Here is a 17922-nt window from a genome sequence, read left to right as displayed (position 1 = left end):
ATTATAAATGCAGGTTGAGTTTTTAGAGAACAGCCATACATTCCTGCCCTGTGTAAACTTTGACAGAAAAGGACACACTATATTGCAAGTACCTGAATAACCCTAATTGTGACTACTGTAACATTACCTAGAAAACCTAGTATCTCTCTCTGAATAATTACAGAGGACAAATGGCTAACTTTGAAATTCCAAAACCCCAATTACGATCCCCTGAATAAATTTAGCATATATTTGTCATAGAATCAATGCTCATTTCCATGAGGAAATATTTTATTCTTAGTGATTTCAGAGTGACTAAGTATTGTGACAAAAACAATTATATCAAGGTCATGGAGTAAATATTTGTACACAATGTAACTCCTTTTTCATCTACATGTAGGTGAAAAATCAATCTCCTGGGTTCGTCCTGCCTTCATTACATCAAACCTCGATGACGGGCCCGACCTTTGGGCCTCTGAGAGATGGCCAGGCAGGGTCAGGGGCCTCCATTACAAGACCAACAAGAGGCCCCTGGTTAAGTTTCTTGTTAAGTTTTTTGTTGGGTTAGGGAGGGGGGCGGGAAAAGAGTATGGCTGCTCGGGGAAGGCAGGCCTTCCGAGTGCCATAACGCAGGCCAGGCTTGGTGAGAAACGAGGACCAGTCGCCGACAATATCCAAAGGTGCACTGACGAACATCCTATTCCCAGGATGGTGGGGAACGGCAGAAGGTGCACAAACAGAGGGCCGCATCATCACCGGGAGTGTCATCTCCGCTCTGTACAAGCGGTGAGACGCTCCGACCCTCTGTACTTCCCCGGAGGACCCGGGAGCGAAGGTGTGCAGCCTCCTATGCTGAGGCTGGTCTACCTGAATGCCAGGTCCGTAGCTAACAAGGCACATCTTGTTCGTGACCTAGTGGAGAGTGAGCACGCGGACCTGGCTTGCATCACGGAAACCTGGCTGGGCCAAGAGGGTGGTGTCCCTCTGGTTGACCTCTGCCCACCAGGTTTCCAGGTGCTGCACCAGCCTCGGACCCACGGGAGGGGCGGGGGAGTGGCAGTTATCATCAGGGAATCCCTTAGCCCGCGAGAGATCACCGTCCCTCAGATGGTCGGGTGTGAGTCTCTCCTACTGAGATACGGCCCGGGAGCGCAGTTGGGCCTGCTGCTAGCATACCTACCACCTAATCGTGCAGCAGCAGCCCTGCCTGAGCTACTCGATGTCCTCTCAGGGTTGGTGGTTGAATTCCCAAGACTCATGGTCTTGGGCGACTTTAACCTACCGTCCCTGGGAGGATCGTCCGATCTGGCTCGGGAGTTCATGGCTTCCATGACGGCCATGGACCTGTCGCAAATAATTTCTGGACCGACTCATGAGAGAGGCCACACCCCAGACTTAGTGTTCTTGTCTGGACGGTGGCGCGATGATATCGGTGGGGGTGCCACGACTGTTATGCCCCTGTCATGGACCGATCATCACCTCGTGCGGCTAGACTTCCCCTTTGCCACCCCCCGCCGTGGGTGCACGGTGCCAACCAGATGGTACCGCCCTAGGCGCCTAATGGACCCTGATAGGTTCCAGGCAGCGCTGGGGGACGCACATGCACTCCCTGCTCACAGCTCGGCAGATGCCTTAGTGGAAGCCTGGGAGAAGGCAGCCACGGAGGCTCTGGACCGAGTTGCACCCATGCGGCCTCTGACCCGGCGCAGATCCCAGCGAGCCCCATGGTTCACCGCGGAGCTCCGGGAAATGAAGCGTCGGAGACGGGGCCTAGAGAGCCATTGGAGATCCAGTCGATCCGAATCCGACCGATTGCGATTAAGAAGCCTCACCAGGTCTTATCTCGCTGCGATAAGGGTGGCAAAATCCAACTACTTTTCCACCCTCATCGCGTCTGCAGATAACCGCCCGGCTGCCTTGTTCAGGGTGACTCGCTCCCTACTGAACCAAGAGGTGAGGGAGGAACCCTTGCAGGGCCGAGCCGAGGAATTCGGTCAATATCTGCTGGATAAAATTGCTCGGATCCGAACCGGCCTGGACTCCAACTGGGCTGAGTTGGAAGAACAAGGCATGGACAGTCTTGTCGACGTCACCTGGGAGGAATTTGATCCTGTGACTCCCAAGGAAGTGGACAGGATTATGAGGAGGCTGAGCTCCTCCACATGCTTACTGGACCCGTGCCCTTCATGGCTGGCATATGCAGCTCGAGAGGGGACACGAGGCTGGTTCCTGGCGGTCATCTCCGCTTCTCTGAGTGAGGGTCACTTCCCCACCGCCTTGAAGGAGGCGGTGGTGAGACCTCTCCTCAAGAAGCCCACCTTGGACCCATCCTCATTGAATAACTTTCGTCCAGTCTCCAATCTTCGCTTCCTTGCGAAGGTTGTTGAGAGCGTGGTGGCGCACCAACTCCCTCAGATCCTGGATGAAGCGGTTTATCTAGACCCGTACCAATCGGGCTTCAGGCCGGGGTACAGCACGGAGACGGCATTGGTCGCTCTGATAAATGATCTCTGGAGAGCCCGGGACAGGGGCCATTCCTCTGTCCTAGTCTTATTAGACCTCTCGGCGGCTTTCGATACCATCGACCATGGTATCTTGCTGCGACGCCTCAGGGGACTGGGAGTGGGAGGCACGGTTCTGCGCTGGTTCTCCTCCTTTCTCCAGGGTCGCTCGCAGTCGGTGTTGGCAGGAGGACAGAGGTCGACCCCGAGGCCTCTCGCTTGCGGAGTACCTCAGGGGTCGGTCCTCTCGCCTCTCCTGTTCAACATCTACATGAAACCGCTGGGCGAGATCATTCGCAGCTTTGGAGTAGGGTACCATCAGTATGCTGATGACACCCAGCTTTTCATCTCAACTCCAAACAACATCAGTGATGCCCTCGACGTGATGTCCCGCTGCCTGAAAGCGGTCCGGGAATGGATGGGGAGGAACAGGCTTCAACTGAACCCGGACAAGACTGAATGGCTGTACGTACCGGCTAGCCAGGATACTCAGAACATCCCATCCCTTAACATCGGGGACGAGTTACTACCCCCTGTTGATAGGGCCCGCAACCTGGGTGTCCTCCTTGACTCGCAGCTCTCCCTGGAAGATCACATAGGAGCTGTGACCAAGGGGGCCTTCTCCCGGGTTCGACTAGTTCGCCAATTACGGCCTTATCTGGACCTGGATGCCTTACGTACAGTCACCCATGCTCTTGTGACCTCTCGCCTAGACTACTGTAACGCTCTCTACTTGGGGCTGCCCTTGAGATCCACTCGGAAGCTTCAACTGGTGCAAAGTGCAGCGGCGCGGACACTCTTGGGAGCCTCCCGATACTCCCATATCACACCTCTCCTCCGTGCGCTGCACTGGCTTCCAGTTGCCTTCCGTGTGAAGTTCAAGGTGCTGACAATGACATACAAAGCCCTACATGGCATGGGTCCGGACTACCTGCGGGAGCACCTTCTGCCAATGTCAGCGCCCCACCGCCCTGTGCGCTCCCACAGAGAGGGCCTCCTCAGGGTGCCACCGCTCAAGGAATGTCGGCTGGTGGCCCCCAGGGGGAGGGCATTCTCAGTGGGTGCGCCAGCCCTCTGGAACAGCTTGCCAACCGAAATCCGGATGGCCCCCGACCTCCGCACCTTCCGGCGAGAATTAAAAACTTACCTGTTCCAGCAGTCCGGCCTGGCCTGATAGCTCTTATTGGGGTCCCAGTTTGTATTTTACTAGTGTTTGTTTTTCATTACGGTTCATTCTGTATGCCTATCTTATTCTGTACACCGCCCTGAGTCCCTCGGGAGAAGGGCGGTTTATAAAAACAAATAAATAAATAAATAAATAAATAAATCTAATTCCAGTTGCTAGAATTGGACCGCTTTCTTGAACTTCATGTTAAAATAGTTTGAGTGTTCTTTCTTCCTAATTAAACACACTGGCTTTGATGCCTTCGAAAGGAGATATTCTACCAGTCATAGCAGCGTTGAACTTGACTTCTGGTGATAACATCACCACTGCAATGGTCTGTCATCACCAGATGCAAGGTGGGGATTAGACAGTTCAGCCTTCTCCCCCGTTGCCTGTCACCATTTTGCCATCTTCTCCAAACAGTGGACAAATCCTTTCTTTAACTTTCCTCTTGTACTGCACATGTCCAAAGGATCCTTTTCTGTTATTTTTAGCAGTCTTAGCAAACGTTAAATCAGGTGTATCCAACCCATGGCCTGGGGACTCTATGTGTCCCTGGGCAGGTAGTATTGAAGCCTCACAAGATAGTACATAAGAAAAAAAAAACAAGCATGTTATTTATGTACTTTATGCCCAAGACAATTTCTCTTTACTCATTGTGGTCCAGCCATGTCAAAAAGTTGGATACTCATACTTTAAATCATACTTAAACCTTAAGTTTCCCAATTCCTTCCTTTCAGATTTGGGTTATTTCTTGAAATTCTGTCTTTGTTCTATGCACTTCTTTCTATTTTTGAAACATTTGATGTTTTCAGTTTATTGGAGATACTTGGTAAAAGAAAAACTTCAATAATTATAGCTGTACTTTCCCAGTTTCATGTTAGACCTGATTGCCGAAATAAAGTAATTGTTTAAATGATCTACACCTCCTTTTCTTCAAATTTTAGGACAATAGAATAGTCGTAGCAAGAGGCCTTTTTACCACTTTCAGAATTGTAATGGTATTTTCCTCTTTGTTTCAGATGATGATGTTAGCAAACTTTTATCTACGTTAAAAAACCCAAATAAACAGGTGGGATGGCTTGAAAATGTTCAAAGGCAGTTTTGTGAAATCATGCAAAAGAAACCAGATGTCCTAAGTGGAGCCAGTAAGTTTATTTCTTAGTTTATTTATATACAAATACTCTTTTCAGGTAAATATTTAAGGCGACTGACAGGATTTAAAAAGTAAAAAAGAAAATGTAAAAACAAAAATTAAAAGCAATGCTAAAATTACTGCTGAAATAGATTAACAATGAAAAGCCCTGGCTTATGAATCTCCTAAATATTAAGAAAAAGTAGGCTGAAAAAGGAGTCAGAAATACATTCTGTAGTCCATAATTCTGTATACAATTCTTATCCAACACCAGTAACTTTTCTTTGTTACTTATATTAATAGCTCTCACAGCAGCATAGAGCATGATATTCCTGTAGGATTTTAAAGAGGAAGGCTTTATGTCCAAATGTATTTATCTAATGGGAATTTATTTTGGAAGTTAGTCTTATGTTGGGAAAGATGTAAGTCTATGGTAGAACCTCTCAGTTTTATGGTGAAGGTACAGGTTCGCTTCTTTGCATCCCCAGATACTGCAAGGAAACTGTTCCAGGGTCAAGCGCAGAGCGTGTGAGGATTCACTTTGTATGAATATGAGATTTGAGGGGAGGGAGCAAGAAGCCCCTATTCTTCACCAGCTGGGTTTACTTTCACTTTTAGAGCTTGGCTGCAGGGAAAAAATGAAAACAGCTTAGTGAGACATTTCCAGAGTAGTAGTATCAAAAAAAGGGGGGGAAATGCACTGTCCCTACTTACTTACTTACTTACTTACTTATTTATTTATTTATTTATTTATTTATTTATTTATTTATTTATTTATTTATTTATTAGATTTGTATACCGCCCTTCTCCCGAGGGACTCAGGTGGTGTACAGGGCAATTAAAATATACAAAAGTTAAAAATAGATTAAATTAAATTTAGCCCCAAACAAAATAAATTAAATTATGAAATTTAAAACCCCAATCCCTCAGTCCAGGCCGGCAAGCTCGAATAACCAGGTTTTCAGGTCACGGCGAAAAGAGCGAAGGTCGGGAGCCATTCGGAGCTCCACAGGCAGCTGATTCCAGAGGGCAGGCGGGCCCACAGAGAATGCTCTCCCCTGGGGGCGGCCAGCCGGCACTCCCTGACCGACGGCACCCTGAGGAGACCCTCTCTGTGGGAGCGCACGGGGCGATGGGAAGTTGACGCCGGCAGCAGGTACTCCCGTAAATAATCCAGACCCATGCCATTTAGGGCTTTATAGGTCATCACCAGCACCTTGAATCTCTTTTGAGATTCTGCCAACTTCATCCTGCTGCTTGGATTATGAGATTGTTTGTCTTTATTTATGTTATTATATTTTTATCCTGCCTTTATTTATAAATAGCTCACCAGTCGTGGCAAACATATGTAAGTTCCCTTTCTCCTCCTATTTTTTCCACCACGACAGCCCTTTGAGGTGAATTGGGCTGAAAGAGAATGATTGGCCCAAAGTCACCCAGCTGGCTTTCATGCTAATGCCTCCTTAAGTAACACCAGCTGCCTGCAATTAGTGCAGGTTCGCATCCCACCAGGCTCAAGGTTGACTCAGCCTTCCATCCTTCCGAGGTAGGTAAAATGAGGACCCAGATTGTTTGGGGCAATTAAGCTGACTTTGTAATAATGCCGCTTGGGGTGTGTGTGAAAGCCCTAATAAGCAGGCATATACATAGAATGAAGGCTACTGCTAAGTTTGTAAGCCGCCCTGAGTCTTCGGAGAAGGGCGGGATATAAATGGAATTAAAATAAAATAAAATAAAATAAAATGCTAAGATTGGACTAGAATTCACAGTCTCCTGGTTCCTATACCAACACCTTAACCATTACACTAAACTGATAAACACACAAAGTTGTAAACCTACAGGGAGAGAATTGATAGAACTGAAGCACCAAACCTGGGACTTGAAAGACCCTTCAAAGCAGCTTTGCACCCACCTATCTCCTATATACCTACCACCTTTCAGTTTTGCTATGGGCTGGATTTCACACCTGATCCTTCAGCCTACTGCTGCCTTCTTTCATTCCTAGGTGCTGTTTCCTCTTCCTCCTCCTCTCACACTCCACTGTGTTTTGCTGTCCTTTCCTTGACATGTTTTGTGCCCTGTTCCTTTGTTTGCCCCATCCCTTATTCACTACCTTGTTCTTCTTTGTTACCTTTCATACCTTGGCCTATTTTTTTTTTTACTCTTTGCTCTTTCTCATCATCCTTTGAGCCAGTGTATGAGTATATACACTCAATCGGGGAGATTGAGTTTGTATGCAAGGATAAATCTTTGTGGATGAGTCTAAATTTAACTTTGTTATTTAATTTGACTGGGACCCACCCACTTTTTAGCAGCTCTTGCCCAGTTTGGGAATGTGGCTCCAACTTATACTTCTCAAAACTGGATGCACCCATTAGCCTGTTGAATGGCGTCCCCTCTGTGTGCAGGTTCTGATTGTGCAAGAAAAATATCCTTAATTGTAAGGCTTGCATTTTAGCACATTTCTATTTTTAATCCTCTTATTTGTCTAGCAGTTCTAAAAGTGTATTTAGGCAAGCTTTCAAAATGTGTTACAGTACAATGCACACACCACTCATTTGTGTGTTCGTAGTATAGCACCAACCTACACTTTGCCTTGAATAATGTCAATGGAGTATAGCCTGATGAATATAAAAATATGTAAGCAGTTTCAGGGAAAACATTTACTTAATAAAAAATATGAAAACCATAACTCTTCGTTTTTAAAATTAATTAATGTGCAAGGAGAAAGAAATCAACTGAATTAGGTTTAAAATACGTCATATTAGTTATCCAAATGACTACTCTGTGATGACAAGCAAAACAGTTTAAGGATATTTACTTTTGTTAACATCAAAGTGTGAAGGCTGATATATTTCTTTGCTCACAGCAGCAGCTAAAGGAAATGACAAAGAAATGCTATTTGAGAATTGCATATGAGGACGGTGCTGAAATCCAGATTTGAAGGACACAATGCGATTAAGAGCCAGCTATGGGCATACACATAGCACTTGTAATGAATTTCTTAGAACAGTTGCACCTTTCCCTGAGATCCAGCATCTACCCTCTGAAACTGCTCTTATTTTATTTATTTATTAAATTTATATGCCATCCACCTCACTGTCAAGTGACTCTGGGTGGCTTAGGTAAAGGTAAAGGTTCCCCCGCACATGTGTGCTAGTCGTTTCCGACTCTAGGGGCCGATGCTCATCTCTGTTTCAAAGCTTGTCCGAGGATGTCTCCGTGGTCATGTGGCCGGCATGACTAGACACCAAAGGCGCACAGAACGCTGTTACCTTCCCACCGTAGTGGTCCCTATTTTTCTACTTGCATTTTTATGTGCTTTAGAACTGCTAGGTTGGCAGAAGCTGGGACAAGTAACAGGCGCTCACTCTGTTACGTGGCACTCGGGATTCGACCCGCCAAACTGCCAACCTTCTGATTGACAAGCTCAGCGTCTTAACCCAGTGAGCCACTGCGTCCCTGTTCTGGGTGGCTTACAACATCCTAAAAACAAGAATATAAAACATTAAAATGTTAAAATATTACACACTAAAAAGTAACAAAAAATAAGAACTGATGCACAATTGGAGGGGGGGGTTGAGGTGGGACTTTCTTGGTCCACTACCTCCAGCGGGAAACATCTCTGTTGGGGCCCCAAGCCAATTGGCAGAGCCAGGTTTAGAGATCCTTTAGGAAGGATCATATTTGAATTAAAAGGTAATTGACAAGGAATGTGTGGGTGTTCATCTCACCCTCTTCAGATTGAGATCTCTGCAAAGCCCTCAAGCCTTTAAGTAACATTGGAAAGAAAGTTATAATTCTAAAAAAGGTTTGTGAATTTTCATCTTTAAAGAAGGTTTGAATCAACTAAGTATTTCTGAGTAACTTTTTATTCTGTATGTACAGGCAGTGCTAAAGAAATATATTAGTAGTTTCCAAATGATTACACTTTTGGTATAGATATTGGACCAGTGAAGGGTAACTTAAATTTGCTTTGAAAAAAAAATTATGCACTGTTGTTGCAACAAGGTTCTCTTTCCTGAAGCAGATGTACCTACTCAAACCAAAAGCATCTTCTGTCTAGGCATTGTGTGTTCCAGTTTTGATAAGGATATGTTGGACAAGGCAAGCATTTTCCTATGGTGCTTGCCCAAGCTTTTTTAGGAAGTCCTTCATGTAGGCCTTCTTTCAAAGAAAAATTGAAAAAAACTTGCAACCCCTACGAGACCAAATTGCATGAAGATAAATAACATTATCACATACAGAAGCATTGTGAAGTTAAGAAAAATTATTTAGCTTCTAAAATGAAATGTTCTGTGGCATCTTTATTGGAATATTGTATTTGAATGCCATATGTTGTTTGTCGGCTGTTATTCATAGTTCTCAATACTACATCTGGGAGTTCAGCTTTTTCTTGTTTTGAGATGGTTGGTGGTCCATTCCCAAATTGAATCACTTATGTAATTATTTTTAAAGAATTAATGCAAACTGGTTTCCCATTTTTCACACTTCTAAGCAGAAAGATGGTTAAAAAATGGTTCTTTTAAATTTCAGGATTATAGTAACCATCTTATAACTATTCATCTCCTGGAAATATAGGCCTAACTTAGGACAAGGGCCTAAGTTAATTAAATGCCTTTAATTGGGGCATTTTAATTTCTCAATTAGAATCACCTGAGAGACATCAGAAACAGGAATGTGTCTTCAATTATCTGAAGCAATAAAACTAGGGAATGCATTAGAAAATCCAGTGAGATTAACTTATTTAAGGCACCTTATTTATTTCTCTGACAAGATTCTTAGATTGACTTTCCTATTATTCAGTGAGAATAGATATAGAAATAGATATATGATAGATTTGCAAAGGCTTGCAATTGTTAGATTTCAATATTGAATAATCAGTAACCAGAAAAAGTGCTGTTGGCAGTTTGCCTTGCTAACCTCATACCGAAGTATAAGAATGTAACCTCTAAAGCTAATTTCCTCAGCCTGAAGTTCCTTTTTGAAAAACAGCGGAAGCATGAGCTACTGCAGAACTGGGATATTTTGATTACTTTCCATCTTTTGATAGATTGGATATGTTCCCATCTCCCCAAACCTGTTTTGCTGTACTTACAGAAAATACTTATTTACTTCCTTTCAAATACAAAATCTGGATGGACTACGATCATACCTTCCATTTCAGGGCCTGTTCTAAGTATCTGTGTCTTTTAACATATGGATATCCATTATAAACTGCAATTTATAATACATTTACTCCAATACTATTTTTATGTAATTAAAGTTTTATTAATAATTGCAGGTCTTTGTATTTTATTGTTGTACTTTCTGGCCCATAGGTTCTAATGTTTTATTTGATTTGGATATCCATTGTAAACTGCAGATTCTTGGCCATAATTTTTGTGAGATTATGTAATATGAGAACCAGAAGAAAAACCTAGGATATTCTTAAGGTTACATTTAATTTGGTCACCTAGATAAAATGTAATGTTTTACCCTATTTTGGAACATTCTTTAAGGTATATGCTGGCTTTAATAGGACTCATTAGATGAGTTGCTTTATGACTCATAAACACATAATAAGTGTTTATATTTTAAATTATTAAAGCAGTTTTGCTGTTTCCAAAACACCTTGCAAAAGATACAGCTGCCTTTATGTTTTGAAGAAAAGGCCTTTGCATCTTCATCTTTAACATATATGCTTATCACATTCAATTCACAGTAGAATATATAAAGATTAAATGCACCATATGGCTCTCTATAAATATAGGGCCTATATTTCTTAAAAAATTAAGATGATTTGTCATATTATCAGTATTCATAGACACATTTTTGTTAAAAAAATTGATAGCATAGAATACTTCGGTAAATTTTAGGAATATCCACCCCTGGTTGTCTATTAGATTTTGTGATTGTATATAAGAATAAGCAATGACCAGTCTAATTGTCAAAACAGCAGGGTTTTGGTACTACCATTCATAATAAAGCCATATTAATGGGATAATGAAAGGATCTTGCTTATACTGAAAGACAATACCATTGCACATATTTTTTCTTTTGCCCTGTAACATTCAGCATAGAGACACTGGTAAAAACTGCATATGGAATTTATCTCCCTTTGAAATAGTCTTGCTCAATTCAAACAACTCTGTCTGAAAAGTGATTTTTTTATGCTAAAGTTGTGGATGACTGACCTAGAGCTTTTTATCACAAACTCTGAAATATGCTGACCTTTATATCAAAATGAAAGCCAAACTTTTATCCTCAGTAGACTAATGTAGACAGTGAACCTAATTACAGCTAATTTTCCTTATGCTGAAACTGTCTGACATATTCTGAAGCAATCCTCGGAGAATCTAAGCATAACAAATGTTTCCCTTTCAGTTTACACTGAATAGATTGTCAGTGAAGCCATTAAAAATTTAATTTAAATTGGGAACATTATGAATACAAAACTAGCTTTGAATGGTTTTTGCTCTGCAAGTATGAATAAACATGCAGTTCAAATTGCTTTACTCACCTATATGCTTTAATTTAGTTGTTGCTTTGGTTCTGCATTTTATTTTATGGAACTCTTGCTTTAATCATTTTGTCTTATTGCAGACTTGGCAGAATTAATTGAAAAAATTGTGTTGCACCTCTTTGAAGTACCATCAGAACATTATTTCAGCTGCAAAGTATATGAAGGTAATTTTCCAATATTATTATTCTGCCTGCATTAGTGAACTAAAGAAAGACACGTTCCTGTTCAAGCTTCTCTTTTGAAGCTAAATGGAGCTGTGGCGAGAGCATTTCTGGCTTAGGTTGATTTGACTGATTTATATAGTACCTATATTGCTTTGGCTGCTTTTAATTCTTGGCCCTAAAACATAGATATAGCATGCAAATATAATATATAAATATATATTAACAGAATGATTATTATTTTGAATGTTAATTTTATTTGAGTAATAATATGAGCTGAGCCAAAAGTTCATTTTCTAGGTTACAGTAAAAATGCACATTTCAAGTATTTTTTTAAACAGTTATTCATTTGATGCTTGCAACATATCTGCCTGTTCTTCCCTGTTAAAGTATAAAAATACTGAATTGTTTATAGCAGATAAAGAAAGAAATCCAAATAGAATGACAAAATGTAAAAAAAATCTTAGTTTGTCTTAATATTTTTAAAGAAACCTGAAAGATTTGAGATTTGCAATGTCAGTAGATTACCTACCTAGTACAGCCAGCATTCATATCCAAGCACATAAAACACCTTGGCTAAATATAAGAACACAAGGAGCATGAGGAGACTTGAGTTTAGCTTTCTGGGGAATAGAATTAATCTGATATGGAAGTGGGTTTCAGGACAGGTCATTGATATTCTGTGTTATCATGTTTCTGGAAATGAGAAATTGATTACATTAAATTACAGTAGCTTTCTAAAGTCTTGGGTGGTTAAAATAAAAGTAACACTTCATCCAGCTGTTCTGAAATCTCTCAGGATTTCAATCCATTAAAATGTGCAAATCAGGAAAAACCACATTAATTTTGGCGAGCGTTTTAAATGTGAAGGAGAATAATAAGCTTATATATTGACATTTATATAACTGTAGTTTTTGGTGGTAATAAAAAAGAGTTAACTCAGGGTTGCCTGCCAATATGGATCTAGCTGAGCTCTCTTCTCTCTAACTGAGTGAGAATACAGCTTGTTACCATGGGAAAACGTATAATTGACTTGGATGACTTACCTTTATATTCTGCCCAAGCAAAATATTGATCTGCATATAACATTTGAGTATCTTTCCTAGTTTCAAATAATGAAAGTTGCATTATGTGTATATGGGAGGAAATTTTGCCTTTTTCTATTTTTATTCCCTACATGGCATCCAACTGGCTCCTAGCTTAATATATGTGGTGCTGGGGCAATTAGTGAAGCTATAATTACATCTGCCAGTTTTACATTAAGATGTTGTGAGGGTTAGAGTTAGGGATAGGGTTAGGGTTGATAGACACATAGACATACACAAACATGCACCAACAAACAAACATCACATATAGAGAGAGATTATATTATTAGTAGTACATTATTGAATACAGTGGTTTTTATATAGTACTGACTAAAGATTATAGGTACTCCTTGGTTAAGAACCATTCATCATTGATGTTTCAAAGTTGCAGTGGTGCTGAACAAATGGCACTTCTGATTGCTCTTTGAAATTCTGGCTGTCATGGCAGCCCCACCATCACGTAGTTGTGATTTGAGCGGTTGTCAATTTAGAACACTTGCAGTGTCCCACAGTCACTGGATCACCATTTATAACTTTCCCTGCCAGCTTCCAAAAGCAGTCAGTGAGGAAACCTGCAGAGAGGGTTGCAAGTTGCTCCTGTAAGGGACCCTCACTGCTTCTTCTCCCAAGGAGCCTGCTACGAAGATCTCAGGGATCTTGCATTGCATAGTATGTACATGGTTGCAACACTTCACATATGTTCTATAGCACACACCTGTCTACTTGTGTAGTGCCACCACTGCCCTTCCCTACTTGCCACATTCAAGCAGTGCTGTAGCACCTCATCCTCTGCTCACTTGTGCCACTGCACTCCACCTGTCCATATTCATTTGGTGCTGCAACACCCCATCTACCCATCTGGACTTCATAGCACTCACCTGCCCACTAGCATGCTTGCAAACCCAGCCCCCCCAGCTGATTTTCTACCAACTTCCCCATTGACTTTGCTGGTTGAAAGTCACAGGAAGTTGCAAGTTCCAGTCACAGGATGTCCTAACTTAAAAACCCATGATTCCCTCTTACCATTGGTAAGTGATTACTGTTGCTTAGTGGTTACCAGACCTTGCATTTTATTACCATATAACTCAGCAATGGATATTCCAGTCCCAATTGCCATGATTAAGCAAAAAACTGCATTGACACTATGGTAATTTAAATGATTGAAGCCTTTAACAATAAAGGAAAAAATTAAAGTTATGTCACTATTAACTATGTTTCCTAAAATGTTTATAAGCATAATGTTGCTTAAAAGTTTCTTCTAGAGTCGGGTGTAGCATTGATAAACAACTGTAAAATAATATATTACATAATAACGCTCTACCTTAATACTGAGGTCTTCACTGTATTATTACTTATTGTTGTTTATGCACATTAGAATTGATATGCTAATTTTCTGTTGTGGGATTATTTTTACTTTTTTGCTCTGAAATAACATTAAATTTTATATTTCCATTTGACACACATGGTTTGAACACCAGTTTCTCACTTGATTGACCAATTTATTTCAGATGGTACATTCTCTCATTCCTTATCAAAGGATATTTAATAAGTGGTTTCCTTCATGGATCATTACGTTGCAATGGTGAAGGGGGATTGTTGACCATATACATTCCCTGAAGAAATCTATGATGATTATGTTATAGAAAAGCTAACAGGGAAATGGCAACACATTCTGCTATTCTATAAAAGGGCCAAGTGGGCATTCTAAATTAAGTCGAGGCCAAAATGATTTCCCCCAAGGTTGAAAGGTCTCCAACAAGCAATTGAAAAAGAGCCTGTATGTATGAGTAGCAGTAGTGTTTATGATGTAGCTGGCTTAACTTCAAAAGAATGTACAGCTCTTGACATTTACAGAGAGAGGGAAAAAAAGTTTGAGATTGCAGAGGTAAGTAGAGCATTGATTCATGGAATGTCAGAACCATAGACTTGTTACCGTCACAGCAGAAGTATCAAGACTGATTCAGCAAGCTGAAATGGATTGAAATAGACAATATAGCAGAGTTCTCTTGCAGAGACAAAAATCATAGAAGTTAGGTAGCCATTTTTATTAACAAAACAGTGCTCAGATGCACTTTGAATCCAGTTTGAGTTCAAGGCAATAAATTATGTTCTAACCATTGATATAGAGGAAGCAGAAGTTGAATAGCTCTATGGAAATTTGATGTCTTTCTAATTATAATACTGCTAACTGAAAGGAAAACAGCAACCGGAATAAGAGGAACATTTGTCTCAGTCTACAGAACAATGCAGGAAATAGAGTTTGGCATGGAAATTGAGTAGCAGATATCTTCTTCCAGCAAAAGATAAAAGAGAACTCATCATATTGACATCATTGGATAGACAGCACTGAAATTAAATTGTGTACTCATCAAGCAAAGCTATATTTAAGTAGAAGATATTGATGATACAAGTATGAGCTCGCAAGAATGTGAAGAAGCAGTTTGAGACAGCTCTGGTTAAAGTATGTGAACGAGGTCACAAAAAGTTAGAAATAACCGAAAGAGCATCAACAAAATAAGAAATTAGGAAATAATAGTTCCAAACTTTGAATATCTGAATATCTTGTTTGCCTATTATTTATTGTTGATGCTCCTTATTTGCATGCCCCATTGGCATATGAGGAGGTTGGAAATGTTTAGTGCTATGAGATGTCTCTGGCAACAGTTATTCATGGTTTTGTTACCTCCAGACTGGAATATTGTATTAAAATGCAGATCACTCAAATTTCAACAACAATAATAATAATAATAATAATAATAATAATAATAATAATAATAATAATAATAATAATAATAATAATAATAATAATAATTTTATTTATATACCGCCCTTCTCCCGAAGGACTCAGGGCGGTGAACAGGGCAAACATATAAAAATACAAAAATACAAAAGTTAGGAAAGAATTAAACGAGATGCCCAAGTTATAACAATAGGTTAAAATACATTTAAAACAACAATAAAATCCAAATGCAACTATGCAACTGGTGGTGATTGGTGAAAGCATTTTCAAAGCTGCCCCAGTCTTGTGGAAGAAATGTATAAATGGCCTCCTCCTCATAGACCAAGGCTTTGGGGAATCATTAAAGTAATTGCCTCTTTTTTCTGAGGAAACATCTGAGCCACAAGGCAGTATCAAGGAAAATGAATCTGCCAATGCTTGTAAGCAGATAAACTTCTTCTTTGTAGTTTCATTTTGTCAGAAGACTCAGCAATAATCACATACTTATAAAATGTAATGCATTTGGCTACTTGGGAATTAGTTTTTAAAAGAATATTTTTTTTCCTTTTATTGACTTCTACAAATATTTTCATTTGTGTGGTTGTGATTTGATTCGTTGGGAATAACTGCATTCTCCAAAGAAAAGATCTGCAGTTTTGGTGTTAATCTTTTTTTTTCTTCACGTCCTTGAAATCCTCTTGTCAAAGGAACACTTATTTATAATTCACTTTGAAGAGAGGTTTTTAAATGCTGGGTAACTTAATGCTATCTTAGTACTTTGAGCTGAATATGTCTTATTTAATTATATCTAGAGTAGATCACCCCTTCATGGATTACTGCCTTGTCGTGGCGAAGGGGCTTGCGTAATTCAATGAAGCTGTGAGCTATGCTGTGCAGGGCCACCCAAGACGGAAAGGTCATAGCAGAGGGTTCTGACAAAATGTGATCCACTGGAGAAGGAAATGGCAAACCACTCCAGTATCTTTACCATGAACTATGGTACTACAGACAGTACCAAAAGGCAAAACGATATGACGCTGGAAGTTGGGCCCCTCAGGTCGGAAGGCATCCAGTATGCTACTGGGGAAGAGCAGAGGGCTAGTACTAGTAGCGCCAGAAAGAATGAAGCGACTGGGCCAAAGCTGAAAGGATGCTCAGCTGTGGATGTGTCTGGTGGTGAAAGGAAAGTCTGATGCTGTAAAGATTTTTTTATCCATAGGAACCTGGAATGTAAGATCCATGAATCAAGGAAAGCTGGACGTGGTCAAACAAGAGATGACAAGACTAAACATCGACATCTTAGGTATCAGCGAACTAAAATGGACAGGAATGGTTGAATTTAATTCAGATGACCATCAGGTATACTACTGCAGGCAAGAATCCCTCAGAAGAAATGAAGTAGCCTTCATAGTCAATAAAAGAGTAGGAAAAGCAATACTGGGATACAATCCTCAAAATGACAGAATAATTTCAGTTCGAATCCAAGGCAAACCATTCAATATCACAGTACTCCAAGTCTATGCCCCAACCACCAGTGCTGAAGAGGATGAAATTGACTGGTTCTATGAAGTCCTACAGCACCTTATAGAACTAACACAAAAAATGATGTTCTTATCATCATGGGGGATTGGAATGCTAAAGTAGGAAGCCAAAAGATAACCGGAATAACAGGCAAGTTTGGCCTTGGAGTGCAAAATGAAGCAGGGCACAGGCTGATAGAATTCTGTCAAGAGAATACGATGGTCATAGCAAACACTCTTTTCCAACAACCCAAGAGACAGCTCTACACATGGACATCACCAGATGGTCAACACAGAAATCAGATTGACTATATGCTCTGCAGCCAAAGATGGAGAAGCTCTATACAGTCAGTAAAAACAAGACCAGTAGCTGACTCTGGCTCAGAGCATGAGCTTCTCATTGCAAAGTTTAGGCTTAAACTGAAGGAAGGATTCGTAGCTGGCTGACAGGCCGTACTCAGCGTGTGGTCCTAAATGGAACCGCATCTACATGGAAGGAAGTGTGTAGTGGGGTGCCCCAGGGCTCTGTTCTGGGCCCAGTGCTCTTCAATATCTTCATTAATAATTTGGATGAGGGGATAGATGGGGAACTCATCAAATTTGCAGACGACACCAAGCTGGCAGGAATAGCCAATACTCCAGAAGATAGGCTTAAGATACAGAAGGATCTGGACAGACTCGAACACTGGGCACTATCTAACAAAATGAAATTCAATGGTGAAAAAAGTAAGGTTCTACATTTAGGCAGGAAAAATCAAATGCATAGGTGTAGTATAGGTGGTACCTTGCTCAATAGTAGTAACTGTGAGAGGGATCTCGGAGTCTTAGTAGACAATCACTTCAATATGAGCCAGCAGTGTGCTGCAGCTGCCAAAAAAGCCAACACAGTGCTAGGCTGCATTAACAGGGATAGAATCAAGATCAAGTGAAGTACTAATACCACTTTACAATGCTTTAGTAAGGCCACACCTGGAATACTGCATCCAGTTTTGGTCACCACAATGTAAAAAAGATGTCGAGACTCTGGAAAGGGTACAGAGAAGAGCAACAAAGATGATTAGGGGGCTGGAGGCTAAAACATATAGGAAACGGTTGCTGGAATTGGGTATGTATAGTTTAATGAAGAGAAGGGTGAGGGGTGACATGATAGCA

The 17922-nt window shown here is 40.9% G+C and overlaps 1 protein-coding gene across 1 annotated transcript in view; it reads left to right on the top strand.

Moving 5' to 3' along the window:
• TBC1D32 (TBC1 domain family member 32) overlaps positions 1 to 17922 on the top strand; it is a 102782-nt gene that overhangs the window by 60161 nt on the left and 24699 nt on the right. Inside the window, exons 26-27 of the mRNA XM_083350183.1 lie at positions 4668 to 4793; positions 11366 to 11449. Of these exons, the coding sequence (XP_083206309.1) occupies positions 4668 to 4793; positions 11366 to 11449 (210 nt within the window). The remainder of the gene's footprint in view (positions 1 to 4667; positions 4794 to 11365; positions 11450 to 17922) is intronic.

Source organism: Vipera ursinii, assembly GCF_947247035.1.
Source record: "Vipera ursinii genome assembly, chromosome: 1".
In the NCBI taxonomy this organism is placed as follows: domain Eukaryota; kingdom Metazoa; phylum Chordata; class Lepidosauria; order Squamata; family Viperidae; genus Vipera; species Vipera ursinii.
Note: the sequence above shows the minus strand (reverse complement) of the source record. Positions and strands in the feature narration are given on the sequence as shown.